The 18,912-nt window shown below is 32.2% G+C and overlaps 1 protein-coding gene across 1 annotated transcript; it reads right to left on the reverse strand.

Moving 5' to 3' along the window:
• Positions 1-6,941: 6,941 nt before the first annotated feature.
• LOC120161256 (DELLA protein GAI-like) lies at positions 6,942-9,185 on the reverse strand. The gene has a single exon (XM_039171521.1). The coding sequence runs from the start codon at positions 8,988-8,990 to the stop codon at positions 7,203-7,205; it is 1,788 nt and encodes a 595-aa protein (XP_039027452.1). The 5' UTR covers positions 8,991-9,185; the 3' UTR covers positions 6,942-7,202.
• Positions 9,186-18,912: the final 9,727 nt, after the last annotated feature.

Here is an 18,912-nt window from a genome sequence, read left to right on the forward strand (position 1 = left end):
TTGAAGTTATGCTAAGGGCGTGTGTTATTGATTTTAAAGGATCGTGGGAAAAGTATTTACCTTTAGCAGAGTTTTCTTATAATAACAGTTATCAATCAAGTATCAAAATGGCTCCTTTTGAAGCGTTGTATGGAAGAAAATGTCGAACACCACTGAATTGGTACGAATTAAAAGATCGAGATGTAATTGGTCCAGATCTAATTAAGGAGGTGGAAGACAAAGTGAAAGTAATCCAAGATAATCTCAAAATAGCAGCAGATAGACAGAAATCTTATGCTGATTTAAAAAGAAAAGAGATTGAATATCAAGTGGGTGATAAGGTATTTCTTAAGGTGTCACCTTGGAAAAAGATTCTAAGATTTGGACGAAAAGGGAAATTGAGTCCAAGATTTATCGGACCATACGAGATTGTAAAGAGAGTTGGACCAGTAGCTTATCAGTTGGCGCTACCTCCAGAGATAGACAAGATTCATAATGTATTTCATGTATCAATGCTTCGAAGATATCGATCAGATCCTTCACATGTAGTTACACGGGAGGAAATTGAGATTCAGCCAGATTTATCATACGAAGAGGAGCCAGTAAAGATTTTAGCACATGAAGTCAAAGAACTAAGAAATAAGACGATTCCATTAGTAAAAGTACTTTGGCGAAACCATAAAGTTGAGGAATCAACTTGGGAACGAGAAGAAGACATGAAGAAAACGTTTCCTCATCTATTTAATTCAGGTATGTAAATACATATGGAAAATTCGAGGACGAATTTTATTTAAGGGAGGAGGAATTGTAATACCCCAAAATTTGACCAGTGACTAAAATGTAAGTTTTGAAAGTTTAGTGGCTAAATAATAAACTTTGAAAAGTGTAGGGACTAAAGGTTGTAATTTAAAAGTTATATATTTTATGCCTGTAAATGAAAAGTTTGGATTAAAACAGAGATTTTAGTGGGGATCATATTTTTGGTACGAGAATTTTGATAAAAGATATAAAGCAGTAAATTTCAGTATTGAAATCAGATATTCGGATCGAGCTGAAATTTTACAAAAATTTGAAGGATGTTAGAAAATGGTTGGAAATATTATTTTCATATTTTCGATCAGAGAAATTTGGCTCAGAACAGTGCAATTTTTCAGATTTGACCAAACAAATGGAATTTTAGTGACTAAAATGCAATTTTTAAAAATTGCATGGTCAATTTCGAAAGTCAAAGTCAAGTTGTATCATCTTTGACCAAGGAATATTTTAATAGAAGATAATACAATGGCATTTGGTAATTTTCAAGATTTATTAAGGGCAATTTTGGTATTTGGTCCAAAAAGGAATTAAAAAATTCATTTAATTAGTTTTAAAGGTTAATAATTAGAGATATTTTTGGAGAACCATCGTAAAACTCTTCTCTCTTCTCCAACTAGCTACTGAAACCCATAGACAAGGTGAGTCAATTTGTTTTCTTCTATTTTTGATCAAATTTGGTGAGTTTTGGGATTAAATTGTGAAATAGGAATTTTTCTATCCTATTTTCTCTACAAGATGGTATAATTATTTCTTGATTTCATGCTTAAATGTGAAAATGGGTATTTATGGTGGATGAAGAGGAAGTGTGATTTTTATGATTAAAGATCAATTCTTGATATTAGAAGTGTTGTAAGAATTGAAGAAGAACCAAAGATGCAAATTAATGAAAACAGTTTAGATTTTGGAATCTGGCACTAAGTTTGAAAATTCACCAGAAATTCTATAAAAATTATTTGGAGATGATTTTTATATATTATGTTCTTATATCAATCTAGTTTTGTTTAAAACAAACGGAGATCAATTTCAATGTGTATACAAAAAGATATGAATTTTTAACTGAGGAAAGGTCAGAAAAACGGACAATATATTCTGCACAAAACAGATTCTGTTGATCAACTTTGAAAATTCACTATAAATTGTACAGAATTAATTAGAAGGAGTTCTTTATATGGATATATTCGTATTCGAGTATAGTTTTCAATGAAATAAACGGAATTAAATTCCAGTGTGTATATCAACACAGAATACTGATTCTTTAAAGATAGTGCAAGTTGTCTAAATATGAAAATTTTAGAATTTAAGATGAAATGGATTAGAAGATGAAGAGTAATTTTTAAATGTAAAAGTATCATTTGGGTGAGTTAGAATAATTCTGGAAATTCTGGAAAGTGTGCTGATTTTGGAGTTTAAGTATTAAGTTGGGATTGAATTTCAAGTTTATCAAGTTGTAAGGTTGAAATTGAAAAGCCTAAGAAAGTTTAGGATGAAATTGTAAGCATTTGAGTGTTGAATTATTGATTTGAACTTTTATTTTAGTTGCTGGAAATTTTATATATTTGATGGGAAATAATCATAATAGTGAAGAGCTATTATGAAATTAAAGGAAAAGTTAAGTTGAATTCTAGAAAGAATTTAAAATATGTGGTTAGATTTTATAATTCGTAAAAGTTGAAGAATCATGCTGAAAATAATTATTTATGGAATTGAATAAGTGTTTCGATAAGTTTGAAGTTATAATGGAGTTATGAGTATGGTTGTTATCGATTTAGTTATCGATTTTACTATATAGATTTTCAAATGTTAAAACGAGCTTATATTAGTACGATACTAATATGTAGTTCGAACAATTTTTTTTTATAATTTGGTATTGTCAGACTACGTTAAATCTAGCAATCCGAACGATTCGAAAGGAAATGACAAAGCTCGTGACTAGGATTATTATATACAAGTTCTGTAGTGAGGCAAAGGTGAGTGCAGTTATTTATTTAATTATTTTGATCGAGGACGACTTGCGATAAGTCAACCTCATTCCAATTTATAGTATGATTTATAAAGATTATTTTCATAATATTTTATATCAGTTTTATGAATGATTTAGGGTATGAACTGCCCAAGCATGATATTTTGATTATCGATTTAATTATGACACATGAGCCCATTGTATGTATAATGAGAATTATGGGTACACTTGGCATGCCATTAGTTGAGTATTATCAGCTTTGGTACATTCGTGTATCAATGTTATCATATCAGCTTTGATACATTCGTGTATCAATGTTATCCTATCAGCTTTGGTACATTCGTGTATCAATGTCCAGCACCGTTGGTGCTTATTCAGGTTATGATGGCACTGAAGTGCATCATATCTCAATATCAGTTACGATTTACACCGTGTTGTGCATAGTGCGCACCTTACTCACGTATCTTATGTTCTTATAAATATGCATTGGGCTATGAAAATGAATATGCAAGTTGTGAATGATTTTCAGTTAACAGAAAGCATGATGTGCTTATTTTATTAGATATGATTTATCAGAATTTTCATGAGTTCATGATTTAAAAAGAAATTTCAGGTCTCAGTGAAGAAATCGACTTGGATAAGTTGGTTTGCCAGTTTAATGTTTTAAGTTGAATTATTTTATTTACGTTTATGATAAATTTCAGATTTTACTCACCCTAGATTATTATTGCCTCACTAAGTTATACTTAGCGCGTGATGATTTTCATGCGTAGGTTCTAATAAGGATAAGTACGATCTGTAAGGAGCTATCGGAGCATCTTTCTGGAAAGACATACATATCATCAGTATCAGTAAGATGTCTATGACGTTTCTTTTGACTTATAGTGGCATGTATAATTATGTCAGTAGTTTCTAATTATCGTATTTATTTTAAATAATTTGTAATAATAAACTAGAATTATTTTAGTTTATTTTACTTAATTTAGTTTTATCGGTATCTATGTATGACAAGAATTTACTACATTATTATGTTTTTAAAAGATTTTACGAAAAGATATGGTTTAGTAAAATTACTGAATAAATAATGAATTTATTTTCCTGTAATAAAGAAATAAATTATAAGCTGAAATATACTTTAAAATATATTTTTAAAGTTAGAACCAGAGTGTTTTCAAAAGAAACAAATTTTTACGAAAATTTTAGTTCAATAAATGTTTTCAAGTTGATGTGACATCTTTGACTAGTATATTGAGACATATACGGGTTAAGGGTATTACACGCGTCGTTTGGGCTGGGCGGTGATAACCACCAGTTGCGGAGACGAAGATTCGACAATGGAGCAAAAGAATGGTCTTCACGCCTTTCACGACGAATGACGATTGATTTCAGGGGTCTAACGGTTGGGGACAGGTCGTAGGAGAACATCAATTCCACTGGTGGTGTCGAAACACTACAACGACGACCGAAGCGAGGTGAAGCATGGAGGTTGACGTTTGGGGTTAGGGAAAAATTGGGGAATTTTTTAGGGTTGATTCACAAATGGGGGAAAAGGTTGCTAGATTTAGTTTTGAGTTATCACCCCAAGCCAAAACTATAAAACATATTTTCATTAAATTTTTCATAGAGAAATGTCTAAGTTATTATATGGTATAGATATGGGTGGCCATCCTTTAGGTTTTGGGTTCAAACCAAATTAGCCACCTTTTTTCCTTTTTTATCTAATTTTCTGTTTCGACCAAAAAGGGAAAATTTAGATCTAAGTCCCTGAACTTCTTAGATTTTTGAAACTAACCTAAAAGTTTCAGAAACTTACAGTTTAGTCCATAAAATTAATTATCTGTATCAACCCACAAAGGGAAAAATTAGAGATAAGTCCCTGAACTTCTTCGATTTTTGAAACTAGCCTAAAAGTTTCAGAAACTTACAGTTTAGTCTATAAAATCCATTAATTAATTTAATAAATTGAAAATTGAATGTGCAATACCATTGCTATAGATTAAGGGACTTGACTTTAGCGATGAGAAGCAAAATTTGTGGAGTCGAAAACCTAGCCCAAAAGTAGAAAGAAACTCAATTCCTTGGTATATGATTGTTAATGGGTGGCTTTTAGAATCCTAATGTATCAAGTTGACAATCTCTTTAGCTAACTCCACAACCCCTTTTGATTCAACTCTATTGCCTTCGCTCACTGGCCTTCACTCACGCTTGCTTTTGCCTTGGACTCTTCAACCTGCGTGTATTCAGAGAAAATATTGATATTTGATATGTTGATCTTGACACTTGGGAGAGAGTACAAATGCAAGTCGGGTCGAGAGGTAAGAAACTCGATGTCCCTTAGGTGAAGTTTTATATTCGAACTTTGTGGATATAGAGAACAATACATGAAGAGTTTACTCCCCAATTAAGGATTTGACTTGACTTCGAAATATAATCAGGACTCAAGTGGTCTACCGGACACCCCTGAAGTCTTAGACAAAAAGAAGAAAATTTGAGAGAGAAAAAGAATAATAAAATCCGGAAATTTTCCATTGGACATAATTTCAGCATCTTTATTCTGCCTGCATTCAATAACACAAAGTCTATAATGAATAGTACAGATGAAATTGACATTATATTCAGTTTCAATCACGTAGTTTAAAATGCAACGATTGCTTCTAAACCAGAAGCATTTGAAGCACCGAAATTTCACTTTTATAAGCAATAAAATTTGAGTCAGTGCTGCATCTATATGCATACGCCTTAAAATTTGATTCAGTTATGCTTGGGAGAGTGACGTTTAGGGCCGCCATAATCAGCACCAAAAGCTACAAAAACATCTATAGTTTCTTTCCAAGTTTTACATTTCACACCAAACACTTGGTTGATCCACAATCAGTTAGCTGGCATTCCAGAAGGTTCTAGAAAAATCAATGGGAGATACATTCAGTCTCATCTTCATTAAAGAAGCTTTCATGCAAATGTTCCTCCTAAAAGTATATTTACTGTAAAGTATATTCATTATATGTACATTATCAAATAAAAGCATAACATCATTATTTGACAATGTATAAATAATTTTATACATTGTCAACCTTGATAATAATTCCATTTAGGGCAATAAATTGTAGGATATTGTCCAATGAATTTAAGGAGGCAAATGTAGAATTCAAAGCTTAGAAGGTTGTCGATCGGCTCCTACATCACTGATGTCACCAACTATGGGTTGCTAGTGCTCGACCTGAAGGATTCAGGTATATATATTCCAACTTGAACAAGGAAAAAGGGAACTTCAAACCATCCAATACTAATTGTTGACGTTTTATTTGCAGGAGAAGCTTATTTCATATATAAACCAAAAATTCTATTACATACTATATAAATTAGTTAATAATAAATGTCCCAACCCGATAGTAAAAAAGGTTGATCCTTTTGAAGTAACTCTTGGATTTGGTGGCTCTACCATTTCCTGAAATTCATTTAATAATATCTAAAAGAATAATTAAAATACATCATCTGAAAACTGATAGGGTAAGGGATTAGAATTGAGTGTTATGTTAAAGTTGGTGAATGAATAAAGCTTGTCCTTTTGTTGTTGTGAATTGCAGGTGCTCTTCATAATTGATGATAACCTTAACACTAATCTTTTACCCTTGTAATAATATATAGTATCTGTGTAGGACTAGGAAAATCTTCCCTGCTATTATTGCCAATGCTACTAAATAAGGTGATGTATTCACCTAGCTACTCGCTTACACTTTGCCTCTAACCAATGCAAATTATTACGGATAGTTTTGTTGTGTGACAACTTAATTTAATGTTAATTTAAGATAGTTTTTAATTTAGAATGTTATCTTGTTCAATTTAAAAAGTTATATAAATTTATACAAATATTTTTGGTCAGTTGTAACTAAAAAATGTTACATATGTTACAAAATATGTAACATTTATAGTTTCAACCTAAAAAATTAGGTTATTAATAAGATTTTATGTTGTAACCGATTTCTACCGTTTTTTAACATTATATAACAAAATGTACTTTCTACAATTTCTGAAAACTTACTGCTTGAATTTCAGTTCTTTTACATTCCAAACTTTCTTTTAACATGTTTGAGACCAACCCTAAACTATTTTGTATACGACAAGAAAAATAATTAAGAACATATTATATAAATATAAAAAAATAAAATTTATGTAATATATCTATAACTAAAATAAACAAGGGATATGCCTTCACATTAGATCCAACCTTGAAAATTACAGAGGCTCCCATTAAAAAAAGGAGAGGAAATTCTACCCTATTTTCAAAAAAAGAAAAAAATTACTACAAACGAGGAGTATATTAAACACTTGGACTGTTCTTTTTTAAATTACCCTCACGTTTCATTCACTGGTACACTGCAACTCCGTTAAAATACAGAACCCGTTGTTCCTTTCAACCGGTTTTATCCAACTCGGTTCGTGAGTCGACTCATAGTCCTGACTCGGTGGTGCCGAGTCGCCAAGCCGAGGTGGCGATAAGTGGCCTTGTATGCCACCCAAGCGTTAAACATCCGTTGTTCTCCTCCACTCTATACCCATCACCCCCAGCAAAGAGAGCCAACAACATGTTAGCTTGTTTATATGCATTGGAACCCAAGTGAACGGGGCTGAACCCGGCCGTTTCCATCCGAGTCCTCCACTGAGTCAACGGTTCGTGTCGTTCAACTCTGTCCATCCCTTCACAAGCAACCACATTACAAATCTGCCTTCCCAAATACAACTCGGACATAGCTAGGTCTTGACTCGATGGCGTCACCCCTGAGCCTTCCAACGAGTCAAAAAGACTTGAATAAAAATGTAGAGCCTCAGTAAACCTGTCTAAGAAAATTGGACCATTGTGATTAGCTTCTTGTTCTACAACAGTAAGAATTTTGGGCTTCATTGCTTTGATGGAAGAAACAACTTTGTCCAACCAACCGGGCCGAGCAAGCAGGCGGTGAAGCTCGAAAACCGAATTCACCGCCACTACCTCCACCTCGAGAGGGCGAATCTCAAGCATCTCAGCCTCCATATCCGCCAAACTATTGACTACGAAACCCCTAAACTCAAATTCGATACCAATTGTTTCCGCCAATTGAGCTAATTTCCACCCCACTTGCTGCAAAGCATCAGTGTTACCCGGATGAGGCGGGCCGATTCCGGTCAATCGAAAAGCGGGCGGCCCACCAGGCCTTAATGCAAGAGCTTGCATTAAAGCCGGCCATTGCATCCCCTGTTTTAGCCCGAAATCAATAACATGAACTCTGTTAGCCGTCGCGAAAGCTTCCAGGATAGCTTGATTGGCCGTAAAATGAGCGAATTTCAAGTACGGGCAAGTTTCATAGAAATGCATCAGCAGAATATCAGTGTATGAAGGGTCGAGAGAATCTTGCGGGAAAATCCTGTAGATTCTGCGAGCTAAGGCTTCGGCAAAATAGGTAGCTACTTTTCTCATGGCACCGGTTTGAGACGCGGCAAGTAAGCCTATGTGCTTGACTAATGCATCGGCGAGCTTCAGATTATCTTGTTGGACAGCCTCCGCAGAAGCCATCAAGGTGTGAACGAGTCGAACCCCGGTTTCCTGCGAATCAATCAAGACGACAGGGCGAGTTGAAAACTCAGTTACAGCACCTGGAATTCCATTTTCTTGAGGTGACGGAAAAAATGAGTCCGAACCATATCCATCGGATCCAGATGAACTCATTGAAGTTTTGACCCGTTTCCGGGTACTTTCCGAATCTGGTTCTGAATTCGAAGGTGGGTAAGCAGCAACCCCCGGGATTGCCCTGAGATCGTACTCGGAATCATCGTTAAAAACCCGAGATTGATTCTGTTTCTGGTGTTGTGGATTTGAAGAAGTGGGATCGGAATTCACCAAAACGGGATCGAGATTCGGTGTTGGCGGACCATTTAACTCGGTCAACATGCTTTGAACCCAACCGGAAAGATCCGAAGGATTGTAATGAACGGTGTCGGAAGAAAGATGAGAAATCCCATCTTCTTGGGCAATTCCCATAACCATCTCCAACATTTCCAATTTCTGAGCCACATCGGCCATGTCCGAGGACCGAACTTTGTAACCCAAAACGGCCAATAGCTCGTCCATCCCGCCGGCATCATGATCTTCTTCCCATAATTTTTCTTTGATACAATTACCAATGCTTGAACTGTCAGCCCTTGAGCCACTCCCACAACTATAGTCAGTGGTTCCCGAGATTTCCCGGTGATTTCTCTTCATTTTTTTGTGAGTGTTGGAGTAAGGTGAATGAAAAAGTGATGAAACCAAGGCTAGAATTTGGAAATGGAAAAAAGCAAAGCGATTAGCGAATTAGGGTTTCGGTTTTGTTGGAATTTAGCTCAAGTTTTAAGATTAAAAAAGATGAAGAAAGGAGAGAGAAGCATCTTGATGGGAAGTCTGATTGAGGGAACGGGAGGGTCTAGGATTGAAGAATTCATACGGAACAACGGAGGGCATAAGAATAGGATTATTTAGTTTAAATTTTAATAGGAATATAATTAAATTATAATTTTTTTAAATTAATTAATTTTTTTTTAAAAATTATTTGTTTAGGATTGGTATACTTAATTTATTTAAGTTGCAAAATCATCCCAACAATTATTATCAATCAATCTTGGACGATCCTATTCATTATCAGAAAATTGTATTCTTCAACATACAATTGCTATAATTGTAACACCCCAATTTCAGTGCTAAATTTAAGAAGTTATAAAGTAGTGAATTTAATTGGTATTTTTGGAAGAAATTGGGGATTAAATTGTAAAATTGTGAAGTTGGCAGATCATTTTAAGAAGTACAGGAATTCATTGACTAATCTCATGATTTACCCATTTTTATTATGAGTTGAATTATAAATCCCACTACCTGTATGATTTTCCAGATTTCTTTCCAGTTTTTACTCTCCAACAACCCTCCTTTCAACTCCGATCTACTCGTCGTCCGACCTCCGATCGACGAACCGAAATCACCATCGTGTTCGTTGTCGAACGACGAACAAAACCCCTCAAACCTTTTGTCGTGAATCGTCGTCGTTCGTCTTTAATTTCAGTCGGAAGTAACGTCGGTAATAACTCGATTTCATTTGGTTTTTCGTCGATTCACGACGATCCGACCATCCGTTTACGACACCTCCTGCACCATCGTGTTTCTTGTGCCATTTCGAGTCCACCGTTTTCATCCTTGGTCTCCGTCGACGGCAACGCGTGAGGAGGTGAGACGGTCAAAGTTTCCGATTTATGGAAATCGAGCTCTCCGCCGTTCAAAAATTTGAATCGAGCCTTGTAAGTACCTCGAAATCGTTTAAAATTTGAACTGCGCGTGGGGAAGGTTAAAATGATTGGTTTTGAACCAGTTTGACCGGTTCCAACCTGACCTGTTGATCGGCGTTGACCACAGTTGACCAAAACTTTGACTGGCGTTGATCGGGCATTAAACGACCTTTGACTTTAACCGAGTATACCTATCCTGACGATTTTCGACATTCCAAATCTGATTCTGTAGTCCGTTTTTCGAAATTCGGACCCGAATACCTCGAAATTGCCAGTCAAACCTGTTGACTTTGATTTTGACCGAAAATTCCAAATTTGCGAAAAGTAATATATTATGCTTTCGACGTCCTGAATCCGAATCCGAAGTTCGTTTCGCCAAATTCGAACCCGGTAAGCTTTTTTCACTGATTTATCATCCGATTCGATCCATTTTTCAAAATTAAGCTTCGCTTTTTATGTAATTTCTGTTGATATGGATCCGAGGAATTATTGGATGCTAAATTAAATATCAAAGGCGTTCGAATGGAATTTTTATGGTCGATCAGTATTGCACGAAAATTGAGATAATACTTTACTACCTCTTTATGCTTTATGGAACATGTGAATATTAGTAAATGCATGATTGAAATGAATTAAAGGTTAAAATGGTCAATTGAAAAGTAAGATTTTTATTCTTCCTTTATAAGAAAAGGGAACCACATGGAAAGGGAGAGATTTCTCCAGAGTTCTCTTCTTCTCTTTTCTTCTTCTTCACGTGGAAGCCAAGAGCAAAGGTAAGTTTGATTTAGCTGTTGATTTCTTGAATTTTTAAGTTGGATTTGAGTATTTGGGGGTTATATAAACTTAAGGAAAGCTTATATAAGTTTAAAACACCAAGAAGAGAGAATTAGAAAGGAATTTCTATTAAGAGTTTATAAATGAACTTTTATGATAAAAAGGTTTTTAAAGTTCTAAGAATGAATTTGACTTGTCAAGTGTCTAATTAAGAAGTTAGAAGCAATAGAATTGAATTTGGAACATGTTGAAAATTTAGTGTAATTCTTGAATTACATATGGATAATAGGATTTTGACGTTAAGGAGGTGATTAATGAATAGAAATGAGTTTGAATATGAGTATGTAAGTTAAGAATAAGAAAGAAGATGATATATGAAGTTATTAAGCTGAAAAGAGTGAATTTTCGGTCACAAAAATGAATTCTGGGCTATGTGCATGGATGCACATTCAATGTGTACCGATGCATCAAGGATATTTCCAGAAATTGTTCAGTGTGTATCGATGCACAGGAAGTGCATCGATGCACCCATTAAAAATGGAAACATCGAATGCAATTAGTGCATCGATGCATAAGGAGTGCATCGATGCACCCCCTTAAAATGAAAACATCGAAGGTGATTTGTGTATCGATACATGGGTAGTGCATCGATGCACATGTTAAAGAATGCATCGATGCACTGTAGAATATATCGATGCACTTCAAAGGGGAAATAGAAATAGACCTTTCTTTTGGTCTAAGAAATGATAGATTATAGTATATCAATTAGACACTGATAGTATAAATACATGATTATGTAGATATCTAGCACGAACAAGTTCCGGAACGATTATCAAGTTAAGATTCGATCGGAAGAAAGGAAAACATAAAAGTGGATTGGAACTTAGTGAGGTCAAGGTGAGTGCATATTAGTAGTATATGATGTTAAATGAAAATAAGACTTGCGACAAGTCTATTTCCAATAGTAAAATGCATGAATTCATAAATAGAAGTATTTGTGTGTATGAATTATATGTGTTGACATGTTATTGTATATATGTATTATATGGTTGACATGAATATATGCTATGTTATGATGATATAAACCATATTAGATGATAATAAATTATATTAATATAAAAGATAAGAACTTTGAGATATATATAGAAATGAAATATAACTATGTGAATACATTATATGAGACAACTTAAGTAATAATATGAGAATATGGTAAAAGTGAGTTTATGAGAAATGATATGAACTAAGTAAGCAAAGTAAAAGGTTACATAAATAATAAGAAGGTGAGTTGGGCAAGTACATAGTAGTATGATCAATTAAGTAATAATATGAACATATATGATAAGATAGATGAGAAAGATTTATATGCTTAAATAAAATTATGATACATTAGTTGTATAATAAAAGTTATGGAGTGATATGAGAAGATTATAGGAGTTATATGGAATTGAATTAAGTAAATAGATTAATTTGTATATAAAATAAATAATAGAAGTAATATATATATATATATATATATATATATATATATATATATATATATATATGTTTATAAGTATAATATAGGTTATGTAATGTAAGTGCATACTAAGAAATAAAGAATAATATAGATGATACGATAAAAATTATATTATGAATTAGTGATGTAGGAATGCAATATAAATATGCAATAAATCTTATGTGTTATATGATAAATATGAACATATGAGAATATGAGATAAGATAAGTGACTTGGTGATAGAAGTTATATGACCATGAATTATGTAAATATGAATAATTTAAGTGATATGTAGCTATGAGTACTTGAGTATGTATCTATGTGATGTGATACATGAGGTTATATGAAATATTATATTATATGATTATATGGGTATATGAAAAAGAATATAAATTCATGTAAGTTATATAGAAATGAGTTGTGTAAACATGCCTGATATAAATGACATGTTTATAGGAACACATGAGAAGTGTTATATGCTATAAGATATATGAATACGAAATGATATGAGAATTTACATGAAGTATGTGATTACATGTATATGTAAATGAAGCTACGAGTTTATATGAATATGTGATATGTTTACATGAATATGAAAAAAGATATAAAAGATAATGCCCATGATATGTGTCATGAGAGCTAGGGGTATAGTTGGCATGCCAAGAGTCGAGGGTATACGCGATTCTTCGGGACATATATTTATCCTTTGGAACATCTATGAGGTATTTTGAGACACATACTTGGTCCTTGGAATATGTATATGGATCTAAAGGAATTTTCTACGTGGTCCTTAGGGACATCTTATATGGCACTTCGGTGCATTTCTACGCAGCACTTAGGTGCAATTCTATGTGGTACTTCGGTGCATTTATACGAGCTATGGTGACAACATTAGTGTACAACCTCTATAGACTCACATTTATATAGTTCTCACATGTGTACATGGGCTAATAAAGAAGATGATATAAAAGAACCTTGTATGATATTATGTGCTTTGTTTGTAATCTTTATGGTGAAATGATATATGTGATATGATGGTGATGTGTATATAGCTTGGTTAAGAAGAATAGGTACAAGAACATATGACTAAAAGATAAAGAAGAAAATCAGACTATTAAAGAGATAATGAGAAATTTATTACATACGCTTTATATGTTTTGTGTTAGGAAATATGTTACCAGAATTATATGATGACATGGGTATTTCTTTGTGAAACAATATGTATGTATATATATATATATATATATATATATATATATATATCGTATACATATTTATTTATGTTTGGATGCATTTTATGGTTTATCATGATTACATAAAATGTACATAATAGGAATTAGTTATGATATGCTATAGTCGGTTTGTTTATGCCTCACTAAGTCATAGACTTAGCGTGTGATTGTTTCACACGTAGGTTACAGAAGTGAAAACAGAAGCGAAGAAAAGCAAGACATGTCAGCATCTCCCTTACAAAATTTGAGATCAGAAAATAGATGATTTAAATGTGTTTGGTTAATTTGAATATAGTTGGCATGTATTAATTGATTGAGTTGAATATGCTCTGATTGATTTTGATTATTTTGGTCAATTTATGTAAATAAATCGCTTTTATTTTAATGAAAGTTTTAAATTTTCTTTGAATTTTGTCAAGAGACAAAGTTTGAAAAGTCAATGTGACACCTCAGACTTGTATTCGGGTCGGATATGGGTTAAGGGTGTTACATAACCAGTTTTTAATCCTAGGAGGGTTTGTGAATGATACTAGAAGTCTGTTAAGCAAATCATTTCAAGATCAGAGAGTGTTCAAGAAAGCATTTAATCATAGGATCTCTAAATTATATTATTTTCGTTATGAGTTAATATCGAAATTATCTGGTTAAGAAATTACAAAAATGCCCTTGATAGGTAAAATAATCTGAGTTAACCCTGAATGAGAAAATACTTTGAGGATTTGTACTTAACTCGATTAAGTACAGATTTAATTGTTAAGATTATGTCTTTGTACATAAAATTTATGATAACATGTTGGTAACTTCTGAGAAGACAATTGACCTGAAAATATCCGAGTTAAGAATAAATTATCGAGGGTGTTCTTTTGTCAGAATTGTTCGAATGGACTGAAATAAATGATAAGTTTGAATTTTATAATAAGATCGGACGGAAGAAAATGATTGTAATACGTTGGATCTGTAAAATGACCAGAATATCCCTGTAATAGAAATGACCGAAGAATATCACCAAGCTCATGAATGATTGGATATCCTCGAGCTCTGAAATGAATGGAATAAAACTGAACATCAAAATTACCAAAATACCCTTATGACCTAGAATAAGTAAATGACTTGGATTAAATAAGTAATCCAAATAAGCATAAGTGTTGGACTACCTTTAAAAGTAATGTAACACAATTTAAGTGAGTTGATCAATCGTAATGATATGTCAGTACCTGAATGGCATAGATATTACTTGAATGCGTGCTCATATTCTCAAGTTTGGCTTGATGATAAATTTTGGAAGTATTCAGTTCAGCTCAACTCTAGATCACATTCAGTACTAAGAATTGGACGTTGTTCGACAAATCAACCACGAAGACCAAATTGAATGGAACAGAAGTACAACATGTATATGAAATTCATGAACGTTTGAATTACTCAGGAAAATCCCGAAGTAACTGGAATGGACATGATTGCTAAATGAACTAGGTAACCTCAATGACTGAGGATTTAGTATGTGATTTGGATAAGTCTGGAAACTCTGATGAGTTTACATAGTGTACAATTACAATGGGTTATGAACAAAATAATCAAATACGTCAGTATTACATGATATTGTGGAAGCGTGGAAATGAAATAAAGACATTGAAAGATCTATTCAACGATGATTACAAAAATGATCTATGGACAAGAATTTGTGGTATTAAAGAGTAAATACCATGGAAGAACAATGATTTGATCAATTGACAAGCATTAGTTCTGGGAACTATTTATCTAAGAGTTGTCCGATAATCCGATCAATCGACATAGAGTGTAAATGTCCTGAACCTTCATTTCTTCCTTATCAGCTCAAGTCGCATTCTGAATAACTGATGATTCTGTCAGTTATTGAACTCTTCCAATAGTGATTATGAATTCCGATATTCTATCGGTATACTGAAGATCCGTGTTCCTCTACTTGTTAAGATTATCCAATATCTTTGAATACTATCTGTAAACTCTGGTGTGTTCCCTACTCACATGAATATTTTATATGATTTTCGATTTGAATTCTGATCTGATACTTGACATGGATTCTAATATGATATCTGACATGGATTCTGATCTGATACTTGACTTGGATTCTGATCTGATACTTGACCTGGATTTTGATAAGATACTTGACCTAATTTTTGTTTTGATTTTTGATATATCCGTTTACGGACGAACATATTTTACTTGGGGGTAATATTGGAGAAGTATACCTGGAGGCTCCTCGGCTGTGTATTCAGGGCCTTACTTACTGGTTCCTTGGCTGTGTGCTCATGTTCTTATTGTACGTGACGGGGTTGTATGGTTCTGGGAAACCTACACATTTTGTATGTGACGGATGGGGGTATATATATATATATATATATATATATATATATATATATATATATATATATATATATATATATATATATGTTTTAAAAAGATCTAAAAAGTTACATGATTTTTGGGAACACACTAGAAAACCTATTCTGATTTCATGAACCTAGATATCTGAAATATTCCATCTGAACTGAATATTATCTGTTACTACCTGAAATATCAATTAGACCTCAGCTCAGCCAAAGAAATCTGTAAATATTTGAACCAATAAGGAAAAATACGTTTATTTGTATCTACACGTTCTTCAGCATCATCTGGTAGTTCTGTATTACTGAGCTTTCCGAAGCTCACTCTATTACTCACCATTGCAGGTTAAAAGAATCGTATCAGTGCATCTATCGACATCAGTAAGGAAGATCTTCCGGCGTTACTTGCAGAGTATGATACATGTTATTAGGGGGCATGTAATTATATTTTGTTTTATATATGAGTCTGAAAACTGTTTTATTTCTGCATACTGATAAATGATTTTATAAGTTTACATGTTCTGATAAAATGTTTTAAATTTTACGCTATTTTTTCAGCGGGTCGCTCCGGTGGCCCTAATGTGACAACCCAGATCGGATCGGGTTACCCGCATCGGTCTGGGGGGTTACAATAACAATCAAAATACATTATGTATTCATTCATTAAGTACTAACAAAACATTACCATAATACTCATATCTTATGGAACTTATTATGTTTTTTTAGTAGGGGTGTTCAAATTTCGATTTTAATTGATTTAATCAATTGAATATAAGTTTTTTCGGTTAATTTTAGGTTCAGTCGGTTCACGGTTAATAATTTTTTTTAAATTTTGGTTATCGGTTAATTCAGTTCGAAATTGGTTATTTAATCGAATTAATAGAAATTATTAAATATTAATATATTGTTTATATATTAGTCTTAGAAGTGTTTAAACTTCGGTTTTAATTGATTCAACCGACTGAATTAATAAAAAAAATTAATATATAATATATATTATTTATAAATTTCAGTTAGTCGATCGAATTAATCAACCTTTGTTTGGTTCGATTAATTTTTTTTTTTAAAAATCTAGTTCAATTAGCAGTTAAAGGGAAAATTTTCGATTAATAAATTTTAAATAATTCGGTTTGATTAGTTAATTGAATTAACCGATTCAACGTCCCTATTTTTAGTTGCATTCGGCCATTCGCAAGAAAACTTGAACGAGGCAATTCAAAAACTTAAAGCTAAAGGAATACAAGCTCCGGGGATCGTTTGCCATGTATCCAATGCGCAAAAAATGAAGAATTTAATAAACAACACCCTTGATGTTGATGAGCGTATGAAAATTTTCAATTCTAATGCCAATCGTTGAAAGAAAAAGAAACGAAGTTGAACAATATTGTTTATGTTTTATTTTCAATAATATGGGAAGATATATATGTTTATATCAAATGTTGTTGTAAATTTGTTTAAAATGCCTTTTTGAAAACAAACGAATCTATCTATGCTTTAAGTCGAGCCTGTCACGATTATATGTCGAAAAACGTCATTTTCCAACAATAAATAGAGTTGTCGGCAGTTAATTTTGATTGTTGTTGTTGATATTATTTTATAAACTTAAATAAATTAAGTCTTCTAATCCTAAGCAAATAAAAATTTTAAAATAATTATAATTTTAATAAAAAATATAATATAATTATATTCTTATTAAAATTTAAATTAAATAATAAATGATTAATTATAGATAGATCATAATATTTTTTCATATTTATTTAAAAAAGACAATTTGGTTAGTGGTATATTTCAGTGTGTAACGTTCATTCAGTGTAATATTTTCATGTATATATATATATATATATATATATTGAATGGAAAAACAGAGGCAAGAATTAGGAAAGGCCATAGTCACAAAATTGACACATCAAGTTTGAATTTTGGTCCAATTCCGACCACCCTATGATTTTGCCAAGTTGCCCTCTCGAGAACCTTACATCTTTTACTTTGTGGAATTTTATTTATTTTCATGTGAGAACTTTCAAGAAGAGATAACAAACTGAATTTTCTTTGGTTAAAATGTCAATTATTTTTCTTCCATGCTGAAACTAAAAACAAATCTCGTACGATTAGATTTGGTTTTTTGTTTTTGTTTCTTTCTAAACTAATCCATTCTACTTGATTTTTTTTAAATACATATAGCTCGAATTAGTTGACAAAATGGTACAATATAGGCAGCGTTAGTAGTAACATGTTAAACTTTAAAGTTAGGAACATATATTGGAAAAAGACATATAAAACTTTTTTATATGGTCTGGGATATTTTTTTTTGTTAAGCAAAATAACACTATGTAGTTAGATGATCATTTTATAATTTTTAATAGTTGAAAATTCAATAAATAACGTCTTATTGTTAGAGAATCATTTATGTACTTTAACCAAATAATAATTTGTAAAATTTTGTTGAGGAATTAATAATTACAAAATGTTGGGAATAGACGGCCAAATTGTAATTCACGCAAAATCTTTTCTTGATCCTCAATGTCGTCCTATTAAATTTAATAATTTATTATAATGATAGGAAATGCGAAATAAATATTATATATTTAACAAAGATGAAAAGGATATTATAAATTTTACAGACACGAAATATATATTAAATTTATAAGTTACGTATATATGAAAAATATATAAAAACACGATAAAAATATATAAAAATTAGCAAAATATAATTCCAATAAAACTTGAGATGACTGCTACTCTGATCACATAGTTGATTTTAGTCTATCAATCTGCATGTTCATGCAAAAGCATTCCTCGTGCAAATAGCAAGTCAATAAGATTCCTTAATTGCAAATTATACATCTTACTTGTAAACCATGTTGTCACATTGCTTAAAACCCCACACGTTGTTTGACGTTAATTTTTGCACTTGATTATTAATACATACCTTAAATTATTAATTAATCACTAAAGATTTTTTAGATTATTGCTTTTTAAAGATTTTTAAATCTGAGCTTTCTTTTTAAAAAA

Source organism: Hibiscus syriacus, unplaced genomic scaffold (genome assembly GCF_006381635.1).
Source record: "Hibiscus syriacus cultivar Baekdansim isolate YM2019G1 unplaced genomic scaffold, ASM638163v2 tig00111398_pilon, whole genome shotgun sequence".
NCBI classification, from domain to species: Eukaryota; Viridiplantae; Streptophyta; class Magnoliopsida; order Malvales; family Malvaceae; genus Hibiscus; species Hibiscus syriacus.